Here is a 23,688-nt window from a genome sequence, read left to right on the forward strand (position 1 = left end):
ATTTACATGATCCAGTTGTGATTAATTTTCTCTGACACATGGTCATACAGTAACCTCGTTATATCGGGTGGTTGTTTTTGTTTTAAGGGGATTGGTAAAAAATGTTGCTGTCTTGTTTAAAAAAAAAGTTCCAGACCTCTGTGTCCTCATAGCTGGTTACGGCCATACTTAAATATAATTCCAGTTCATCACAGTTTTTGCAACTGAACACAAATGGCATCATTTAGTACACTGTGAGAAACACTGCCCTGTAAAATGCAAAACCCGGATTACCACTCATGTTGCTCCTGTGCAAACTCAATTAAAAGAACAGTCACCCATCAGAGCATGCAAGAAGCCTCAGGTGATTTATACATGTGCACAGTGATCTGTTTCGTTGCGATCTGTAGCCTATAATTTGTTGTCAGTTCAGCTGAACTCTACAATGTAGAGTATTAGGGACACATTAAAGGAAAAACAACAACAACAACTAAAATTTACGATTTTAAACCACAGAAGGGAAATATTAAATACTAAATATTTAAGCCATACATTTATGAGATTATAGTCTCAAATTTACGGCTTTAATCTCTTGTTTTTTGAGTGGCCCTAATATGCCGTCGTAAAAAAGGCCCCTCACAAGAGCGTTATCATCGATGCTTTTATTCCGAAAATTCATCCCGGTAGTACAGTCATGAACGGAAGTACGTTTGAGGCAAGGACTAGCAGACACAGAGAAGGATATTAATGTGTAATTTGAACTAAATAAACTTCGTAAATGTAATAGTTTTTGTCATGCCAGAGATAAAACTTTCTCACGGCGTTTGGAGCTAACATCTGGATGTTTAAAAAAAACAACTGACAGCAGGTAAGAGGTTAGCTAAAGAGTTTGTTTACATTTGTTAGCATTTAGCTAACATCATAACCATAACAAATGATCATTTAACTAATGATCGAGTTGTGTATATTCTATAGTGTATTTTCTTACAGTTGTATTCATTGTGGATTATTCGTGTAGTTATCTGAATAGTAAATGAATGTTGATTATTTTAGTATACACTAGTTGATGTTTCAAAGAAGGCTGTGTGGCTGTTAATCTGAATCTTATTTTATTTTTGTATGCAGGCTAGTTAATGTGATTGGATAAAAAAGTCGGATATATTTAGAAATATTCAAATTGTGCTTCACACAAGAAGTCAAAACAACACCACTAAATCATTAAAAAACCTTACAATTCAAAGAATAAAACACAGGTCAAACAGGAGTTCAGATATAATAAGTAGGGATGCACATATTGGATTTCTGCCCATATTTTCAAACTCATTTTAGACTTTTCGGCCAATATCAAAATATGGAGCGAAAAAGATACAGATATATTGGCAGATATCTTTCTTAGATCTATGGTTGATCCAGAGAGATAGATATATACATGTATTGCATTGATCCAGGATCCATCAAATACAGTTATTGAACACTTGTGAAAAAGATATGAAGACATATCAAAATAATTTGACTGTTTGTAAAAACTTTTTAATCAGTCTTTTTAATATCACTATTCTTTTTTAGATCATATTTAATACTTTTGAAACTCTTATGTAGTTCAGTGTTGCCTGTATGTCACTGTGGTTTATTTATGTTTTCTTTATGTACACTTTGCCCTAAACCCTGGTAGGGGTTAAAAACGTTTTTTCAATAAATTGTTTTGCTATTTACCTCCAATATCTCTATAATATGTTGTCCTTCTCTCTTGTTGTTGTTTTTGTTTTCACTCAGATTCACAGCTGCTTCCACAGTCACATAGAATGTTTCAATATTTTTGTCTTTGTTGAATATGGAGGGAAAATTATCTCCAGGTAAATTCCTCCCAGTCAGCAGTATTTCACAGGTTGACGTGTGTGTGTGTGTGTGTGTGTGTGTGTGTGTGTGTGTGTGTGTGTGTGTGTGTGTGTGTGTGTGTGTGTGTGTGTGTGTGTGTGTGTGTGTGTGTGTGTGTGTGTGTGTGTGTGTGTGTGTGTGTGTGTGTGTGTGTGTGTGTGTGTGTGTAGTGATGGAGTTGTCTCAGAGGGACAGGCTGTCTGTGCTGGTGGAGGAGCTGACCACATCTGGACAGCCTCAGCTGAACCAGGACAAGATGAAGGAGATCAAGAAGATCTGCAAGTACGTTACTACTTTTCATTTTTACTACGTCTTTTTTCGTTAAGTCGAGTGCTGCTTTTTAATTCCGACATATTGATGCACAATGGGCCACATGATCAATGACATAGTGGATGCTGAAATGTAAGGGAGTTCAGGGCCTCTCGACTTTGGGTCAACCTGCTGGAGGAGATCAGGGGAGCAGATTCAGAAACATCCTTTAATCCTCTTTTTGCTTTGTCTGTTAAAACACTTTGTAAACAACAATATCAGGTGCTATATGATTAAAGTTCTTTTATCATTATCATAATAAACCATACACAATATATCTACTAAATTTACCTGATTATAAATGTTTTAATAAGACTGAACCACCTGTGTGAAACATTTTCCTGATGTGTTGAATCAGCTGTAAGATTCCACAGGATCGTATGAATATTGATACGATCAATAACAGAATGAAATGTACACGTTGGAAAAACAGAGTGAATCCCAAACTACTTTTAACTCTCCCTGTTGTTCGGCTCACTTCTTTCAGAGCGTCTAATGACTGCATCGACCACGTTTATCACTCCATGATGTCTCAGCTCAGCCAAGAACACGCCGAGGTCAGACTGTCCGCCTTTCAGATCGCCAGCCAGCTTTTCTCCAGATCGCACCACTTCAGGACGATGCTGGTCGACAACTTCCAGGTAGAACCAATCACTCATCTCAGATAAACTTAAGGATTAACACGCATCAGAGAAAGAATAGTGTGGAGTGAGTACCTCTGGTATGGTTCTGTGAGGAATGAGAGATGAACAGCCTCTCCTCTTTCGCTCCTCTTCCTCCATGTCCTCCATGTCCTCTTTAATGCCCTCCTCCCCATGCAGGAGTTCTTGGAATTGACTGTAGAGACGGACTTGGAACAGCCCCTCCCCCCTCCTAAAGAAGTTGCCAGGAAGCTAAGGGCACTGGCTATCCAAACCGTCCAATCCTGGCAGGTCTCTTATGGGACGGCATACAAGAAGTTAGCTCTTGGCTACCACTTCCTGAAGCAGGTCAAGAAGGTGAGAGGGATGTAAGAAATACCTCCTAGAGATAAACATGTTGTTTCTAATCCGATAAAGGGACCCTGAGTAGATACACTTGCTTTGTTTTTTAGTTTTTAGCTGCATCACTGAGCTGCATGAGCAACAGAAACACAGGCTGCACACTTTACATACAGTTTCTCAAAGTGATCAGTGTTTATCAGTCTCAAGGTTATTATTTGGACATTCATCTCCCACATCAAATCCGCCTCCTTTCATAAAAAAGATGTCTCCTGACTCCGACCGTCACTCTCTGAACTCAAAGTGACAGAAGTGGCAGAAACTCTGACTCACGCCTAGAGCTGGATAGCTTTCAAAAATCTTTGATATGATACTGATAACGATACCTTGACTTTGATAACGATTCCTAAACGATACTTTTTTTCAATACCAATTTTATAAAAATCCATTTTAACAAAACAAATTACATTACACATTATGATACAAATCTTTGGTTTTGGCATTTTAAAACATTCAAAGCAGTTTCATAACATGAGAATATAAACCATTTTACCACACTGTGCTTTAACTAAAGTTGTCTGTTTTGATCTCTTGACATGTTTCTAAACTTCACGATGCACACTGTAGTCAAGCCTCTCAAAACACAACAACACACACGTGTGCCCCGTCTGGTTAAGCAGCCAATCACCATTACCAGTGGTAACCAGTGCGGACCATCAAACTCTGTAGGCATCGAAATTTGGTATCGAATGACAAGCCATTTTTCGATACTCTGTAGGCAGAAAGCCCCAAAAAATCAAACTTTGTAACCTCCTGCCTCGACTATGTGAGTCCTATGTGAGGTACTCACTCAGCAGAGCCCCAACAGGCTGACAAGGTTCTCACCCGCACTAAGCCCTGGCTGCACCACAACCCTCATCCAACTCCACTGGTCTCCAATGAAATCACACATCAGCTATAAACTCCTTCTCATTCACAAACCCCTCAGCGCCCTGATTAGTAGATAAACCAGAGTATTGGGTGGAACATTTAAAGTAGTAATTTTTATCTTTCTCTTCTTTAAATGTTTTAGCCTTTAAATGTATCCCTTCCTGTATTCATTTTACTGATCTTAGTCTTTCTAAATTCCTCCTCCTTTTATCGTTTTACTCTTCAGCTCTCTGTTGCTTTATTCATTTAACCAATCTCCCGTTTATCTCTTGTTTTTAATCTTCATTCTGTGTTTACAGCCTGTGATGTGATGTCGTCCCACTCTCCCTCAATTTTCATTTTCTTCTCTCCTGGTTGATTTTAAACTAATGTTCCTTCATTGTACTGAACTGCCTCTCCATACCTGCCTGTTGAATCTTATTCCTGTTATTTGCATTGATATTATTTTTGCCCTCTCTGTTGATCTCTGTTCTGTTGTTGTGTTGCTATATTTGCTTTGTCTGTCACAGCACTTTGTAAACATTTGTTTTTAAAGGTGCTTTATAAATAAAGATATTATTATATTATTATTATCCCCTAAAGATGACACCACATAATCTAAACCTGCTCTGGTACTGTCAGTCTGTTTTCTGTGTTAAATTAATTTTCCCATGTTGTGATCCTGATGTTGTGAACGAGTGTGATGTTTGAATGTTTTCAGGTGGACTTTCAGGACGCTGAGGCTCGGACTGTAGCAGAGAGGAGACGGGAGGAGGAGAGACAGAGAAAAATGGCGAGGATCTACAAGGAGAGGGTGGAGGCGGCATCCAAAGACATGGAGGGTAAACAGACATCATCAAACAACGATAACAGTTAAAGTATTTATTCAGGAATGTTCATCAAGTTGTATTTCTTCATCAGAGTCGCAGCAGGAAATCGAGGCGACGTTGACCGAGATGGAGTCATGCATGAGGCTCCTTTTACCCGAGTTTGACCTCGCAGGCATTCAGGGAGCCAATAGCCCCCAAAAGTCCCGACCAGCCAATGAGTGTGAGGAAGAGCCGTGCTGCAGCAAAGACCTGAAGGATGACAGGAGAGACGGAGCGATGAAAGAGATGGAGGAAAAAGATGAAGAAGGTACGATCAAGAAGGGAGAGGAAGAAAAGAAGAAGGATGGGAAAGAGCAGGATGAGAAGGAGACAGAGGAGGAGAGTAGTGAAGAAGAAGAAGAAGAAGAAGAAGAAGAAAAGGAGGAGGATGAAGATGAACAGGAATCTCTTGATGGAGACAGTTTTATCCGTAACTCTGGTCTCATCTCTCACTCGTACAGTCTGGACCTGAACCTCAGCACTGGTACGTCAACATATGAGCACAGATTCTGTTCAAACAGAAACACAGGCAGGTGGAAGCTAAGACGATATATTTTTCTACTTCTTTAACTTTTCTTTTCCTTCTCCCTCCTCCAGGTCTTCATTTAAAGGAGACAGAAGATAATGAGGCAGTGGTTTCCACGGTGATAGACCTCCATAAACTGATCAAGACCAAACACCTACCAGCTGTGCAGAGCTGGGTCCAGGTAGGTTACAAACCTCTGAGTGTGTGTGATGATGGATGAGGTGTCCTTCTGAAAGACATTTTATTCACTAATTGTCTAGACGAGTTGAGAACTGATTTAGAGGCAGGACATGCTCAGTAGAGATCGTCTGTCCCTTCCTCTATCCAAAGCACACTAAACGTCCTGATTAAAGGTCAAAGGTCGCTCAGGTGGGTTCAGTCCACAGCGGAACAGACACTCACTGTCCTCCTCTACTCTGATAATCTGTTGCACACAGCAATGCAGGAGCCTCATCTGTCAACAGAGCTATATTCCGTTATACTCCTTTTTTTTATATCATTAAACAAATTAAATCTTAACTTCAGTATTAAAAATAAATATCAGCCTGATAACATCGTACTATGATGACAGAAACATGTTTTCTGATTGTATAGTTCAGGGGTCATCAGCTACATTTATACCAGTGTCAGCTTTTTTCTTGATGCCCTCCTAAATACCTTCAATACCACAACATATTTTTTTCAAATCAAATTGTCGAATGTTCTGAATTTGTTTATATTCTAATGTATGTTTGGAAAGCTTTGTAGAGCTGGATGTGGCCAACGGGGCCGCCAGTTGATTTCCCATTTTACCTGGTCTGACCTGCCGATACTGATTTTCTGTCTTTAAAGCTCTACTATCAGCAAAACGGAAAAAAAAATGGAAAATGTCTTTGATTTAAATATATTTTTATTTATAATAAAACCTGACTGTTAAATAACTTTTGTTACAAAAAACTATTCAAAAGTGCCTCAGGTCACATGACCATCTCTCATGCTCACTCAGGTCTCTGTACACTCAGTTTACTGCACATTGCACATACTGCACAAGTTCACTTTTTCTTTAAATTTTATTGTATTTTACTTACTACCTTTTGCACAATTTAAAATGTATTACTGTAAATATTATTTATCTTATTTTTACCTCATTTTATTTTATCTAATTTACCTTATCTTATTTTACCTTATTTTGGTTGTATTGCACCACCGGAGACAAACGCATTTTCGATTCCACTGTATGTCTGGCATATTTTGAAATTGACAATAAAGTTGACTTTGACTTTGAGGTCACATGACCATCTCTCATGCTCACTCAGATGAATCTCCACTTGAAACCTTTGTTACCTGTATTCTGCTTTAGTTTTATGATGTGTGTCACTGTGCGCAGCGCTCTGCACAGGGCATGAAACAGCTCATCTGTGTGTGTATGTGTCTGATCAGGCCTTAAATCGGCTCTACTCGTGAGGGTCACATGGATCTATCGGTGCACCCTTAGTAGTTTGTCACTTGTTTAAAGGAGGAGGCAGACCTTAAGACCGACACCACATGTTAGAGCTCTTAATGTTTTTGCTTCACTTTTAGGTAGCTGTCATGTCGTCTATCTTTTCCTACAGACTATGGGCCTTTCTTAAAGTACTCCCTCCACACGCCCTTCGTTAGTGTGCCGGGGATGAATACTGCAGAAAGCTTTTGGACACTCCTTAGGAGACTATCTCAAATCACTCCACAATTTGAGAAAAACACCTTCATGATTGGTGACATTTGTTTTAAAGAAATGTTCGGATTGCCATGACAACTAATAAAAGGTGTTACACCTGTTCAGTTGTTACACCTGTTACAGGGTTTAATACTCTCGCTCCACACTTTGGACAACACTCAATGTGGCCCAACAACTTTCTGATGATAATGGTGCCATGCTGTCTTTTTCCTGTATACATTGCTGTTATTGCTGCTGCTTTGAACGTTTAATTTATCCTTAATGTTGAATCTCTTTATTTTGTCTTATCTTATTTTGTAAATGGTTGTATATAAATGATGTCCAGGCAGTCTCACCTGTTTGTTTTCATGTCTGTCTGGTGTGTTTTTACCTGTGTGTTTTTACCTGTGTGTGTGTAGGTGTTCACCAAAGCGGGCGCTGAACAGCAGATGTTGAGGAGAGCTCTGGACCTGAAGAGTTCATTAGAAGCGTCTCTGCAGAAACACAAAGAGCTTCACATCGATTATAAAACCAGAGTCCGCAAAGTGGTGAGTCACAAACAATACCACCTTATTACTCATAGTTCAGCTGATTCAAGGTTTAAAGATCTGCCTGCAGGGTGACCTCACTTTCACCTGACACCTGTTCAAACATGCAGGAAGAGGTTTTTTTTACAGCAGCCAGGGGCGATGGAGAGAGAAGTCATTTACATGATGACCTTGTGTTTTCTGCTGAGCAAATTTACATATATATATTTTTTTAATTTTCCTCATTATTCAAAAAGCAAACTATAGTTGTCAATGCACATAACCTTCACTATTGTATAGATGTCTTTGAGTTTAGGGTTTTCAATTTAAGTTATTTGTCATTTGTCCGCCCCCCCTGGAGGCTTGATGGTGTTCACGGTATAGCCTCTGCTCATCACATCTTAAGGTTGCCACCTCTATTGTTTTGGAGATTTTGGTTCCGTCCTTAACCCTCATGCATCATTATGGACATTTTTGTCCATTTGGGCAAATGTTTCCTCTTCATCTGGTCATCATTTTGTTTGTGTTAGTGCATATGGCACACATTTTTGTGAGAAAGTCTCTCTTGACACATTTTTAAATGCATTTTTTTTAATAGATCAATAGAACACTGTGAAACATGTTTACTACCCTCTTAAGTCACTAAGGACAAAAATGTCCACTTACAAATGATATTTTTTTCTATTTTTTTCTGCATACATCTCTTCAACAACTTCAGTCCTGTTCAAAACTACCAAACATTCAATCATTTTTAGGAAGGGTTAAATTCCTAAAAATGATTGAATGTTTGGTAGTTTTGAACAGGACTGAAGTTGTTGAAGAGATGTATGCAGAAAAAATATCAATCTGTTCTATTTTTATAGCAGTTTTTTAGAAGTGGACATGTTTGTCCTTAGTGACTTAAGAGGGTCGTAAATTAAACTGATGCCTGAGGGTTAAGACTCACCCGCAGCTTGGAGGGGAAGAGAGTCTGGAATTGAACTTTCTTTCAGTACCTTTGCGGACCTCTGCGTATTATTCTCTTCTCTCTTTTATGATGAGAGGTGGATAGTCGTGATCCAGGTTTATTTGGTTATCTTGCCATGTGGATCCCGTCCCTTACAGAGTAGAGTGTCTTAGATATGATGGGTGTCTTCTGACGGCCCCGCTGAACGCTGTGCTCTTTCTATTTGCAAATCTGTCACGTCCTCAGATAGACCTAGACCCTCTTGAAGCAGATTTTCCATGAATGTACCCATCGTTGGTAATTCTCCCTCTCACATTCTCACATCTGGAGCGTCTCTCTATAAGTCTTTTAGCATCACGTGTAGCTTCAACATCTTTGTCATGACCTCTTCAGTGTTTTGGATCCTCTCCTTTGCTTTCTCGATTTGCCCCTCTGCTTCATCCGTTCTGCTGTTCCCCTTCAAATTGTCTCTAATCGTTCTTTAATTTCGTGGCGAAACCCTCTTTTTTCTTTTTTAAAATAATTTCCTTGTTGTCTGTCGCATGATCACATGGTTACAATCTGTTTCTTGGTGTGTAATCAACGCTGTATTAATATCAGTGGGCTCCACGGTTGGTTGAAAAAAAATCTAGCTTTTAATGACGTGTGAGCGCACATAATTTATACCCACAAGCTCACTGGATGGAGAGCGTGGGGTCGGTCTTTAGAAACATCAGACAGACAGAAATACACAAAAAGATTTATCACAGCCAACGACAGCAGAACTTCAGAGGGGAGCAAACACCTTCAACTCTTTACATTTTCAAAGCAGAAGCACTTCAACTTAAGTGTAAAACCCCTCTTTGTATCCTGTGGATGACTCTCTAACATGGTCAGTTCATTACTGTGCACCTCCAGCAGTCAATTCTAAAAAGAGTGAATTTACACATGTCTGATCCATGATTACATTTAAAAGACCAGCTGATGTAGCTGCTGGTACAGAGCATGGCCAGCAGGTGGCAGCATCGTCCTACAGCTTACATTTACGATATTAACAACACTGAACATGAGGCACAGATCTTTAATTTAAAAAGACTAAAAGATCAGACAGAGAGGACGAATGTTTTCAGAATCATCACATCAGCTGATTTTTTTTTCTTTTCTTTCAACTGTGTGTACATTTATTTTCTAACTCACAATTAGTGAACAGAATCGTCTTTATCTTTGGGTTTGGTCACTGAACAAAAGATACTTTCACAATATTTCTTGTTCACTTGTTATGATTGCTTTAAGTAAAACTGGGGAGGGACAGGGGTGTAGTGCAGAGTATACAGAGTTTATTTACCCACTGATTGTTCAGTCTCCATAAGGTACACCTGTTTCTTAATAATAACTGATTACTTAAATTGAAAAAACCAACGCATTATGTGACTTGTTACAACAAAACAGCAATCAGAGTTGGTACACTATTGCATTGCTTTGTAATGCATTACCTCCAGTCCTGAAATCATTTACTCAAAATGCTTCACTATGTAGATGTCTCCGTCTTTGTTCTGTTGTCCAGTTACATTCTGCTCCTCTTCTGTGGCTTATTTTCATTTTATAACCATCCCCTCTCCCTGAAGTGAAGTTGCAGAGTGTCAATGTGCAAATATAAAAGGTCAGTTTTTTTAGGTGAACAAATGCAAGAGGAGTCTCAAACAGTCAAACAGTCTCTGTTTCTAAAAGAGGCCGTTTATCCTCTGCTGGACGGGCCACTTAATAAAAACATACATTTGGTGGAAAAATTCAGAGTATACCCCACCTGCCCGAAGCTCCACTACACCACTGAGAAAGGCCTCATATTGGGCTGTGCCTGGGGCCTTTTCTGGCCCACATGTCAAACAGACTGAAGGAAATATCTTTACCCTGCACTGCTCTGCACAAAACTCTCACAACAATCCTATCAATAAGTCCCACAGTAAAGAATTGAAAACCTAACATTCATTATTATAAAAAATACTGAACAACATGGCTTTAAAAGCAACACAAATACACTCTGTAAAGATGATCACATCTTAAACACACTCTTAAACACTTTATAAAGGTCTTTGAATGAGGATTCTGCAGTAAACACATTTGGCTCTTGTTGACGCTTCATCTAGTGGCCTATTGAAGAACTGCGGCCTCAGATTCCTGTAACCACTCAGTCTTATGGTGTACACTTATCACTAATCTTTACACTAATGTTCACTTTAGATAAACAACAATGAATGTTTCCAGACATGCAAAGTGCTTAGGCTGCAATTGATTAAAAAAGAATCTATCATTATTTTTCTCTTGTAAAAGAACAACTATAATATCAATCCCTGTTGCTGGGATACGAAGTTTATGATGTGAAGTACCTCTCAAACCCTGGAGTTCTCTAAACTCTTCTCTTCCTACGTTTATTTTCCCTCTAATGTCTCTATTCAGTCCTTACTCTAGAGGGAGGTATCATAAAGAGAGGATGGAAATATTGAGAGTAAAGACATAGATAGCAAAGTGAAGCCATCATGCATAATGCATCAGAGACAGAGGGGAGAAATTGGGGAGCAGTGGGGGAGGATGTACCCATTTATCCCCTTCACTACCACTAATGTGCCCCATGGCTTTGACAGCTGATATGTCTATCTGCCGGCCTCCAAATCTGGCCGTGCATCGTAAATCTGCTGTTGTCTTAGCTGATTTAAACGGAGGGTCAAAAGTCACCTCTTCAGTGTTTTTTTTTTGTTTTTTTTAATAATAAATGCTTATTTGAGATTGTTTAATTGGTGCTGAGGGATTTTTCTGCACACTTCCTCTGCTAAGAGATCAGAGAAACAGAGAGGAGTCACAGCTCCAGTTCTAAAGAACACATTAATGCAAAGTGCTGTATGAAAAAAAAAAAGGCATAAAAGTTGTAACGTGTGAATCCATCTTTAGGCCAGCGGAGCGTCAGAGTGACAGTGACAGAGCGCCCGGGCGTCTCGCTCTGGCTGGTTATCACTGTCAGGGACCAGTCTGATGCACCAGCAGGCCCAGCGCTGCGATAACCACACAACTTACAGCCCCTTTATCATAATTAGCTTTTCCTTTTTAGCCTTAAAAGGCCTTCCATTACCGGGTCCTTCTCTATCGGGCTGCTGACACACCACACGATTGGTTTCTCTCTCAGCGGGCCCCTCAGTATTGTCTCACATTACAGGGGGGGCAGCAGAGAGAGCCAGAATGGGGGTGGGGGTGTTATAGATGCAGATAGAGATGACTTTTACTGAATGAGGGAGTCAGACAGAAGAATAAAAAAATCATCTACATAAAGTTGGAAAACTTGAAAATAGAAATGCACAATGGTGCTTTGTTTAGTTTTTTTAACAACAGTTCCTTTCACTTGTGTTATATTTAAAAGTTGGCCAAGTCGTACTGTGCACATTTAACCTTGAAAAGATGTTTAGAATAAACAGTTTATTCATTTATTTCATAAACAGTTTATGGCCACAGCAGAACTGACTTTAAGTAGGTACTTTCACACTTTCGCACCAAACCTCCACAGTCTTGGGGTTAGTCTGTGTGTATGAATGCAAACAGCCTAAAAGTCACCCTGACTTTATCTGGAGTTTCTCCTCCAGCATCCTCGTGTCTATTCTGCAGAAAGTCAGAGTGAGCTGATGTGAGAACGCAGCAGGATATAATCAGGTGAATTCACCTGGAGCGAGTTGGGGAGGGCGGGGGGGTTATGTTTATTCCCTGTGATGGATGCATGATGAGAGACTGTCTACATCGGTTATAATGTCATTGTACAAAAGTACAACAAAACTAGAAGTGCTGGTGGCTCAGTGGTTAGTGCGCGTGTCCCATGTACAGAGGCTGTAGTCCTTCAAGCGGGCAGCCTGGGTTTGAATCCAGCCTGTGGCTTCTTTCTCACATGTCATTCCCCACTCTCTCTCTCTCTCTGACTTCAGACTCTATCCACTGTCCTATCTCTACAATAAAGGCACAAAAAATACATCTTTAAAAAAACCAAGTGCTTCACCTTAAAGTGCACAAAAATACATTTTCATTATTTAGGTTTCGTATTTGTGTTTTCAGTTTTTAGTTCTCTGTCAGGTCATTTTGATTTCTTCAGTATAGTTTGAGGGGAGGTGTTGGGAGCGACGGCCCCCCCACTGAGGTTTGTCTCTTTACCCTGCTGTGTGTGTTTGTCTTACAGGCAGAAGAAGAGCGTCTGCTCCAAACATCCGTGTGGCCATTACATGTACAATTTGGAGTTATGTCCTTATTGTTTTCCTGTTTTGGCTCAGCACCTTCCCATCTTTTTTTTAAAAAAGATTTATGATAAGTGTTTTCATGACTGCTGTGTAGGGCTCGACAATCAATCGAAAATGAATCGAAGCAGATATTCAGAACCTCTAACTGACGTAATCTCGCCCATGACGATTATTTTGATTATTTTCAGGGCAGAGTCACGTCATGAAAAGTAATGTCCGTCGTTAGGACTCATTTCGTCTTTAGGGAAGACGACACCGAACAAAAAGAAGTCAAATGTAAACACTGTGGATAAACTGTTTGTAGGAAATGTAAGTTATTTATTTTCTACTGTTTTAGAGAAGTTAATTTCTACTTTAAAACTAAAATGTGTCGTTTTCATTTCAAGCTTTGATTTCAGTTTGAAATATTCAATAAATAACCTCAAAACAGTTCATCAGATATTCACTTTTTCTATCCCAGCTTTATTAGTTGAACATATTTACAGTAGAGACCATGTCAGTGAACTACGAGGGCAAAAAAACAAAAACAAATAATCGTTCGTTAATCGTCATTGAGGTCAAATTAATTAATCGTGACATTGATCTGAGGTCATATCACCCGGCCCTACTGCTGTGTCAAACCAAGTGTCAAACTCCAAATGAAGCCAATGAGGAAGTGCAAAATCCTGCAGTATGTCGAGTGTCCACTAGAGGCTGGCTGCAGGAACACAGGAAGTCACATACACACAACAGGCAACATGTTTACAGCCTGGTACAAAAAATGAAAACAGATCTGATTAGTTGAAATCATCACTGGCACACACAGTACAGAGGGTTTTTTTTAACAGCTCCTTGTTGATTTTAAAAAACGATACATGTTATCCATAGTGAGGAGCGTAGCTGACATGATTGACAGGTGGGCGTGATGTAACAGTTCATCAAGAGGTTTAAAACCCGCCTCAGCTCCAGCTCTCAGCCTGTCGTTAGGTTGACTGAAAGTTAGACTGAGACAGCATTTCCAACATGGCGGCTGCTGCTGATGAGCCTCCAGAGCCCCCTGTAGGAACAGATGGGTGACATCACTCAGACTTCATCCTTTAATATTTACAACCGAAGAGGGCACAGGACACAACGTTTGTTTGTTTGTGTTTGAGGAGACGTTGAGGGATAATAAGACTGTAACACAGTAGAGTCTGAATTGTACATTTAAACGCCTGCAGAACTGTGCAGCATTTTTAGAACAATTACCGTATTGGTCCGAATATAAGACGACCCTGATTATAAGACGACCCCCGTTTTTCAACACTCATATTTAGAAAAAAAGATTTGCAGACCAGATCTTGTTTTTATAAAGAACTTGTTTAAAGAACTTCATTTTATTTGAAAATAACAATATTAAAAACACATTGAATTAAACACCTGTTGTATTAATAATTATAATAATAATTAACATACCGTATTTATCGGTATAGGCCTACGGCACTTTTCAAAACAAAGTGTTTCACAAGGGCGAACTATGTACAGTATGATTCAACATTAAAATCGATTAACAATCAAACAATATTATCAACATGTTTTTAACATTTTGAAATAACAGAGGAAATACAGGCAACGTTTTTAACTAAACTACCACTAAACTAAAACTCTCCAAACTTCTCCTCCGATGTCTCCTCTCTATTCCTCACACACACACACACACACACACACACACACACACACACACACACACACACACACACACACACACACACACACACACACACACACACACACACACACACACACTCTGCCCCGCTGTGTTCGCTCTCGCTCTCATCGCTCCCCAATATTAAAAACACATTGAATTAAACACCTGTTGTTGTAATAATGATAACAATAATAAACGTAGGCCTATTTATCGTTATATGCTACGGCACTTTTCAAAACAAAGTTTTTCACAAGGTCAAAATATGTACAGTATGATTCAACATTAAAATCAAGCAATATTATCAACATTTTTAAATAAGAGAGAAAATACAGGCCACATCTTTAACTAAACTAAACTAAAGCTCGTCAAACTTCTCCTCCGACGTCTCCTATTCCTCACACACGTCCTTCGCCCCACTGTGTTCTCTCTCACTGTCATCACTCCCCTGCTCCTCCCAGAGCGCGCATTTAAAGGGACAGGCGAACAATTAGAGCTGCGCTCTGAATACTAGACCCTGAATATAAGACGACCCGACTTTTTCGGACCTATTTCGATGGGGAAAAAGGCCGTCTTATATTCGGACCAATACAGTACTTGGCAAGAAAGAAAAGTGCTAATCGGACTGGAAACATGACAGTTGACTTTGGTTCTTCTTGACTAATTGTTCCAACTTTTAGCAGAACATTTTTTTTATTTCAAACAAACACCCACATACAGCAGCTGTCATTGTGTGGTCTTTATATCTTTGAAAATGAACCAGAAGAATCGCATGCCTCCGATGAGCTAACTGAAAACATGGTGTTGTGTTTAATAAAAGGCTTCGACATGCAGACTTATTTGAACATATCTGTTTTTTTAAGAGTGTATTTAGTCACTTCGGGCTCCATTCATACAGACCAGGGCCTTGTTTACTGCTGATAACCCATCTTATCACAGCACAATGGATGTGGCCGCCTGTTTCTCATTGCAGATAAACAAAGAGAGACTATCCCTCTATTTCTCTCCTCCTGCACTTCCCCCTTTTCATTTGTACATTCATTCTCTGAATGTGTCTCTCTGAGTTGTACTGCAGAAATATGTTTTTCCTCTTGGTCTGTCTGCCTCTGTTTGTCTGTTTCCCTCTCAGCATGCTTTATAGAGACAGACTGAGTTTAATGTACAGCAGGGAATCAGTTGATCCATTATTATTTTATTCATCTTTGTCTATCACCGTCTGATGATGATATACACCTCAGTGAATTCAGTGAAGCCAGAGTTTAACGTTTAACAACGTCCAGTCAAGAGTTCCTTTTCTCATTGACACTTACGTCTACAACATACATTATGACGTCCTGGAGTAGCGCCTGTTCATCTGTTGGGTCTCAGTCATAGACTGTAAATATTAAAGGATGAAGCCTGAGTGATGTCAGCCATCTGTTCCTACAGGGGGCTCTGGAGGCTCATCAGCAGCAGCCGCCATGTTGGAAATCCTGTCTCAGTCTAACTTTCAGTCAACCTAACGACAGGCTGAGAGCTGGAGCTGAGGCGGGTTTTAAACCTCTTGATGAACTGTTACATCACGCCCACCTGTCAATCATGTCAGCTACACGCCTAACTATGGATAAATCGTATCTTTCATCAAATCAAAATGGATTCATTATAAAAAGAACCTCCCCTCGTTCAGACAATCACCAGGATGTAAACATGTTCATTTCTGCTGTAAAACAGCCTTTTTGGAATGGGTGGTGTACATAACTGATGGGGCTCATGGAGCCAGCCCTCCAGGATGTTGCACTTTGCATTGGCTTCATTGTTTTTGTCACCTAAAGGCTGCTGTTTGTGGTTTCAGTCCAAAGGTAGAAGTCAAGCTTTGTTGAGGCTTCACTCAGGCTCACTTCAGCGGTATGAGCCTGTAAATGTCTAAATGCATCTCTTTTGTGATTTAACAAACGGTGGCCTGTATGTGGATGAATTATTTATTCTCGAGGAGTTACTGAAGGCCTACTCACATCCACTAATCAAAAAAGGAAATGCTATGGGGGAACACTACGTCTTATGCAGGGTACAAGCAGTAAGATTTTTGGCTGTCCCCGGCGAGAGACCAAAGATAGCCTTCAACAAATATCTGAAAATAACAGAAATTTAGGACAATCTTGCAATGTGATAGAGTTGGAGGTTTGAAGGGATCTGGACTACTTTTATCTTTAAGATTGGGACAACGTATTTATGAGGTTGGGAATGGCGGTCCCTCGTTGGATGACTTGATTTTGGAAGTGGCATCATCGGGCTAACACGAGTGAGTGAATGAAACACCCTGTCTGCTGTCAGAGTAACATTGGGTTGATCTCTGTGCTTCCATCTGCTCACATCAGTGCTCTGTGATAATGTGAAAGGAGATGGTTTTTAAATTAGAGCTGATGGATCCTCTGGGACCGACAAGAAAGTGGGTGGGGGGTCGATTTGTTAATTATCTCTGAGATCTCTGAACCAGTTTCATACTACCTGGCAAAAAACGGCCTCTTGCAACCCCCCCAACCATGGTGTTTGAAGGTTCCCCGGCTCCTCTTCAGGACATTCCAGGAGTCCTCTCAGACAGTCCCGGTTGAAATGAAGAATAGCAGTGTGTAATTTGAGTGTGGCAGGAGGCGAGGCTGCATCATAATGACTGTTTTGATCACAGATTGAGACAGGCCCGGGAGGGGGAACTGAAGGCGACAGCTGAGAATACGCTGGCTGACAGGGGAAGGTTTGGGAAGCTCTGGGCTGGCTAATAGACCTGCCAGGCAAGGTTAGTGAAATAAAGATGTCACCCTACACATCATATAAGCTGACTGCTCCCCAGAGACCCAGGGGGTGGGTGCGTGTTTTGGGGAGGGGAGGGGGGATAATGGGATAAAGCGGGCTAGAAGAAGCTGAAGAGAGCGGGAGGGGAGTGGAAAGCTTTTTTTTCTCGTTAATGTGGGATCCCATGGGATCCTCTTGAGGTAGTAATGAATAGGAGAGCAAGGTGTTAATAGAGATGTGGGATGTCGTGGCAAATACAGGTCAGACTCATCTGAAAGCTTCAGGCCTAATTAGTCCGTATATGTTCAAATCAATCAGTGACAGAGGATTTCCTGTCACTTAAAAAAAAATATAGTTAAAAGTGTTTAAAGTGTTGGTATTTCTAAACCTTGGTCCCATTTTTATGGCCTTTTTATGGGTTCTTAAACGACTACACCAATACATAGCTTCAGCCTTGAAATGGGCTGTGATTGCTGCAATGTAATTAGGTTCAAAGTATGTCCTCTTGTATTGCATTCACACTTTCAAAAAACTCTGCTGCCAGCCCCCCCCCCCCCCCCCCCCCCCCCCCCCCGAGTACTTTTTCTGCAGAAAGTCTTAATAAGCTGACGTGAGAGGAGCGCAGCAGGAAAAAATCTGGAGAATTCACCTCAAGCAAGTGGGAGGGGGTTGTGACCTTTATATCGGAGGAATGAATGACAGGAAATGAATAGACTTATCAGTGTTGTTTGGCTACATTGTACATTGAACACTGGATACAGCTCTTAAAAGCTATTCAACCTTAAAACAGTTATATTGACACAAAATCCTACAACTTCTTCACAGGTCTTAGTCAGGTGACCGGTGTGGAGTCCTTAGAGGTCAAAAATAGTTTAGGAAAGTGTAGCACACTGTGGCGCTACAGCACAGGCTTTTTCATTTTCCATCTCTTCAAAGCAACACGTTTACATCCCCTGACAGCCTCAGAAAAAACAATGAGGTTGTTAAGATAAACTGCACATTTTGTGACCTTGTGACCTTTATACAGCAGACAGGACACTCCTTCCATTCCATCTCCTCAACAGAACTTCACTTCAATGATGTTTAAGTTTTTGTTTCGGAGACTCCCTCCCCTTACACCACAATGAAAGTCCACAGACAGCTTTGTGTATTTTTTCTGTGGGGATCAATAATGCAGCTATTTGAGAAGTAAAGGGCAATAAATGAGTTTGAATTAGCTTACAGGAGCTAGTTATCGTTAGCTAACAGTAGTACCTTTAGGATCAGCTGTCACTGTCAGTCAGTGTTCTGGAGCAGGAATATTTAGATCAAGAGAACCCATGATTTAATGTCAGGATGAGGAGAAGTCCGTTCTTTTGTTCCCTCACAGGGACAGCGGAGCGTCTAACAGCATTAATCCACGATCTCCTCCAACAACAACTGACTTACATTTGAAAAATCAAACTGATAGAAACACTTAAGGTGGCGACTGAGACCAATTAATTCTCCATAGTGTCAAGTAGTAGGAAGCCTTTATTGGCCCTCAGGTGGGCAGCTCATCAGGTCACATCTGAATCTATCAGCAGCAAACATGAACTTTTACGTTTATTAAAAAAATGATCATAATATGTGAAATGGTCAGCGCAGAGATTATCAGACAATCACTGCGTGTGTGCGTGTGTGCGTGTGTGCGTGTGTGTGTGCGTGTGTGTTTGTAATGTATGTGTAATATTCCCAGGAAGATGACTGTGTGTGTTTATAAATGTGTTAGTGTGTAATGTGTTCATTAAGCTAACTGTTTGCTCTCTCTTAAGGGAAATGTTTGCGATAATGGCGACATTAGAGACGATCAGTTTATCCACAAGACATTTCCCATTTCAGCCTTAAATGTTTAACAAAATAATGTGTGTGTGTGTGTGTGTGTGTGTGTGTGTGTGTGTGTGTGTGTGTGTGTGTGTGTGTGTGTGTGTGTGTGTGTGTGTGTGTGTGTGTGTGTGTGTGTGTGTGTGTGTGTGTGTGTGTGTGTGTGTGTGTGTGTGTGTGTGTGTGTGTGTGTGGGTGGCCAGGTGGAGAGCTATATTAACTTGTCAGTGGAGACAATGGAGACATCTCTTTTTCACCTCCCTGTGTTCTCCTCCTTCCTCGCTCTCTTTTCTCCTCCTCTGCGTGTGTGTGTGTGCGTGTGTGTGCGTGTGTGTGCGTGTGTGTGCGTGTGTGTGCGTGTGTGTGCGTGTGTGTGCGTGTGTGTGCGTGTGTGTGCGTGTGTGTGTGTGTGTGTGTGTGTGTGTGTGTGTAGCTGAACCTGCCCCCTCCCCTCTCTGCCACACACCTGACTTATGGCTGTGCAGTAATAATTTGCCAGACCTTGGCAGGCTGAGTGTACATTAGCATATAAATAGCAGATGCACTGAGTGCCCATCACAGTCGACTACATTTAATTTTTGGTTTATAAGATTGAATGGGTTTTTAAACGCAGCGCCATCAAACTTGCCAAGAGACAAATGAAGTCAGGGGAGCAGTTGTCTGAGGCGGCGCCCTCACATCATTTTTATAAAGGATAAGAGTCTTATTTAAGAGGGAGGAGGAGGGGGGGGAGGATAGACGCTGAATAAGCTAGACACCTGTGGAAGAAGCAGCATAAAGTTTCTAATTTCTCCCAGTTTTAATAACACTCCCTTTTAAACAACCCAAAGTATGTGGACACCTGAAGAGTACATTTATATGTTAGCATGAATGTGTTGTTTCAAATGCACAAATATTTAGCTTTGAAAGCTTCCACTCGTTTTAGTCTTTCTACCTGATGTTCAGTTTTAAAACTCAGGGGCTTTCTGACGACAGCGCGGCCTCTAAAAGAGACGACCACCTGTTCAAGGTGTCCAGTATCACCTGGTGAAAGTGAAACAGGTCTTTCAGCCAACGCGTCTTTTTCTGAGAGACAGTCTTTGCTTCTACAATTCTACAATTCACTTAGCAGACTCTTTTATCCAAAGCGACGTACATCAGAGAGTAAGTACAACACAAGTAAGGATTTAGAAAAAAGGAAACAGTAAGAGCAAATGATCAGCTTTGAGTCTGATTGGACACACAGGTGCTGACAGGAAGTGACCAGAGGCAAAGCACAACATTGAGGGCAGTTCTTGAGAGCTCTAATCAGTATAGAAACCATCTTATAGAAAGTCATCGTTATCAAACAAAAACCATCGTCATTACCATCATCATCATCAATGATATGGAGACCATCATCATTAAGTTAGTAGGTATTCATAAAGAGCTGGGTCTTTAGCTTTTTCTTAAAGGTGCAGAGGGACTCTGCAGATCCAATGGAGTTTGGAAGTTCATTGCTTATAGTTGGACTATAGCAACAGGAGAAATGAGAAATGACGCTAGAGTCTAAAGATAGATTTTGAGCTACCCTAGCATGCAGGTAATTGTTTATATGGATTAATATAAAGATAAGTTGTAACTTGATTAAAGCCAACATGTTCAGAGTTGCTTTGTTTCCTTTGCTTTGCTGCATTCAGCTAGCATCTGCAGGGATGCTAGTTAACCATACTTGATAAATTATTTCAACAAAATAGTACCAAAACTTTAAAGAACTACATTTATTTCATAACATAGGTGCGTAGGTGAGGAATGAATCCATAGAAAGTGGCAGGCAAAGCCCTGCACCGCGTCTGAATCACACACAAACATTGGCTACGTTTCGCACCGAAATGTGGCCAACGTTTTTGCCAATTTTTTGGAAATTCAGAACATGAAATCACAGGAGACCTCAAATTTCTGTTGCTGTGGTATCAAGTGGGTATCAATATTGTTTCATTTTTACAAGAATCATGTAAAAGTTTAAGATTCTGTTGAAGATCAGAGTATTCCAGCACACACCAGGATAGTTTTGATTGACTTTGGAGTGAACAACGTGTTTGGCATAGTGGCTTCCTCAGGTACGCTTTTCACTTGATTAGCTTTTCTTCTCAGACTTTTCAGTGTTACAAGGTGGTGATAATTATCCATCAATCAATCAATCATTATTTGTAAAGCGTCAATTCACAACAAGTGTTACCTCGAGACGCTTTACAAAATATCATACATGATAAGATGCAGGAAGGATTTCTATTCCTCACGTTCCTGTCCACACCTCCTTGTCCCTAAGGTAGGGTCGGAGCACAGGGTGCATGAATGAGGATGGCGGTGGTTGTTGGACGATACGGTCCGATGGTGAATTAAAGCTCATGTGACAACTAAAGTCATCTCAATACAGAAAATATCTACTTATTTACAATATCATATTAAACAAACACTCAAAATTACAGATCATGTCACAACTGAAGTAAATACATCAAGTATTTTAATTTAAATTCTGGTATCCTGAAAACCCTGTCATGGAGGGAGACATTCTGCACCAATAAGGTTAATGGTATATGACTTGGAGCATGTATAGTTCTTTACTAGTCATCTGACTACTCAAAGCAGCGGGAGCAAAAAACTGCAAAACAATAATTTTTGTCTTCACTGATGTTTTCAGGTTCACAAACAGACATAACTTGCATTAAATTACACCACTGTTACAACTATTGAGGTTCAAAACTGACTACTTTCCTGGTCGGTTAAACAGGATTTGAAATTCTGTTACACAAACCAACCAAAGGTGAGAAAACAGAAAACAAAACTCTGCAGGTACCCGATGTCATTTGTGTCTCCAAGTGTGCCTGATGTAAGCAGCGCGAGCTCCACCAGCCCTCAGTCCTCCCTGCAGGTTAAAATTGACATATCTGTGCTGAATGTGGTTAGACATTCTCCCAGTCCATATCCCAGTTTAACCGGACACATCCGATTTTTTAGGGATCAATCAATCTTTAAGCTCCAATTCATAATAAATGTGACCTCAAGACACTACAAAAGATCAGGTCTATATTATATACAAAGAACAAACATGAATCCATCATGAGCACTGACTACACCGCTCCGCCCCAACCGGATGCTCCGGTTCACTGTGCTTGTTTACATCAGGGTGGTAGAGTGAGTGGAGCAGGAGCTACAACCAATCCATGCCTACAGCTCCACCTAGTGGCAGGGCTGTGTTGCAGTTTGAGCACAGCACTTTTCATTCTCAGATGTTTACTTTGGAGCTTTTTATGTCTTTGTTCAGAAACAGGACAGTGGATAGAGTCAGAAACTGGGACGAGAGAGAGAGGGGGGAATGTGCAAAAGGCCACAGGTCAGATTCGAACCCAGGCAGCCCACTTTGAGGACCATAGCAGCCACACTATCCACTAGGCTACCAGCTCCCCTGAGCAAAACATATGACCAGCATCGAGGGCAACATAAAATTTAATTCTGGTGCTGAGTGCTGAGGATGATGACGTTTAACCTTCAGCACTGATTGGAAACACACAGAAATCCCTGAAGGAGAACTTTTCTTTTCATAACACTTGAAAGAATGAAAGAAACCTTCTTAGCACTTTTATTTCCGTATCTCTTCCTGAGGTTGAAGCTGCATTGTTGTCCTTGTGATGTAAAGCCGCTACTCTCCCACAGATCTCTTTATTAGGTTGTTAAAGAACTTCTTATTTCTCCCTTTAGCCGTCTGCTTTATTTTATCTTTGAGTAAAGATAACAATTACAGTAACACATAGCCCTTCTTTGACTTTATGTTATTAATTCTGCTCTTTTTAGGAACTATTTTTACTCCTATCGTCTGACTCTATCTGTTTTTAAAGGTAAAGTTCCCCATATTTGTTTTGTCTTTTTCCTATTACAGTGACACATGGCCCTGCTCTTCTTTAAGCATCACTTCTAATTCATCTGCTAAATCTCCCGTTAGAAGCAGTTTTTATCTGCTCTACTGTGTGATTTTCTCCTGGTGTGTGTGTACCGCAGAATAAACCAAAGCTCTGTTAAAATGCAAAGCAGCCCCCTGTGCAGCCATGTGGGGGAATAGAGGCCATATTTTAGCCACGCTCGCCGTCAGCAAAATGTTTCTGGAGGAAAGCTAATTCTGCTGCGAGACTTACAGCTCTGCCAGGCTGGCCGACAGCGCTCGATGCTATCAGGATTAAATTAAGGTGAATTAGAGACAAAGAGGCAGAAAGAGGGGGAAAAGGGATGATGTTAGGGCAGGATTTTCCTCCGGCTGGGTGATCACTTCTTTGTCTGAGGCCATTGATCAGAGCAGAATAAACCGGCTGGGATTAAAGTAGACAAGCAGAAAACCTATAGAGACTATATCTGAGCGTGTGTGTGTGTGTGTGTGTGTGTGAATCCATTGCACTGTGAGGATGAATAGGAGCAGCAGCAGCTGCTGCACAGCGGAGTAATGGAGAAAGTTTGCTTTGGTGTTTTCAAATGTTCCACTTCAGTTTAACAGAGTTCCCTCAGCTTTTATTTAAGGAAGACATAAGATGGACTCTGTTCTCTGATTAAAAAAGATCACTGGTTGGTAGT

General features: G+C 40.6%; 1 protein-coding gene across 2 annotated transcripts in view; it reads left to right on the plus strand.

Moving 5' to 3' along the window:
* Positions 1 to 678: 678 nt before the first annotated feature.
* Positions 679 to 23,688, plus strand: part of uvssa (UV-stimulated scaffold protein A) — a 45,023-nt gene continuing 22,013 nt past the window's right edge. For both annotated transcript variants that reach the window (XM_065958736.1, XM_065958737.1), the window contains exons 1-8: positions 679 to 847; positions 2,025 to 2,136; positions 2,651 to 2,804; positions 2,985 to 3,161; positions 4,774 to 4,894; positions 4,974 to 5,405; positions 5,519 to 5,628; positions 7,542 to 7,670. In XM_065958736.1, the coding sequence (XP_065814808.1) occupies positions 2,027 to 2,136; positions 2,651 to 2,804; positions 2,985 to 3,161; positions 4,774 to 4,894; positions 4,974 to 5,405; positions 5,519 to 5,628; positions 7,542 to 7,670 (1,233 nt within the window). In that variant the 5' untranslated portion in view covers positions 679 to 847; positions 2,025 to 2,026. The remainder of the gene's footprint in view (positions 848 to 2,024; positions 2,137 to 2,650; positions 2,805 to 2,984; positions 3,162 to 4,773; positions 4,895 to 4,973; positions 5,406 to 5,518; positions 5,629 to 7,541; positions 7,671 to 23,688) is intronic.

The sequence above is a fragment of the Labrus bergylta genome, chromosome 9 (genome assembly GCF_963930695.1).
Source record: "Labrus bergylta chromosome 9, fLabBer1.1, whole genome shotgun sequence".
NCBI classification, from domain to species: Eukaryota; Metazoa; Chordata; class Actinopteri; order Labriformes; family Labridae; genus Labrus; species Labrus bergylta.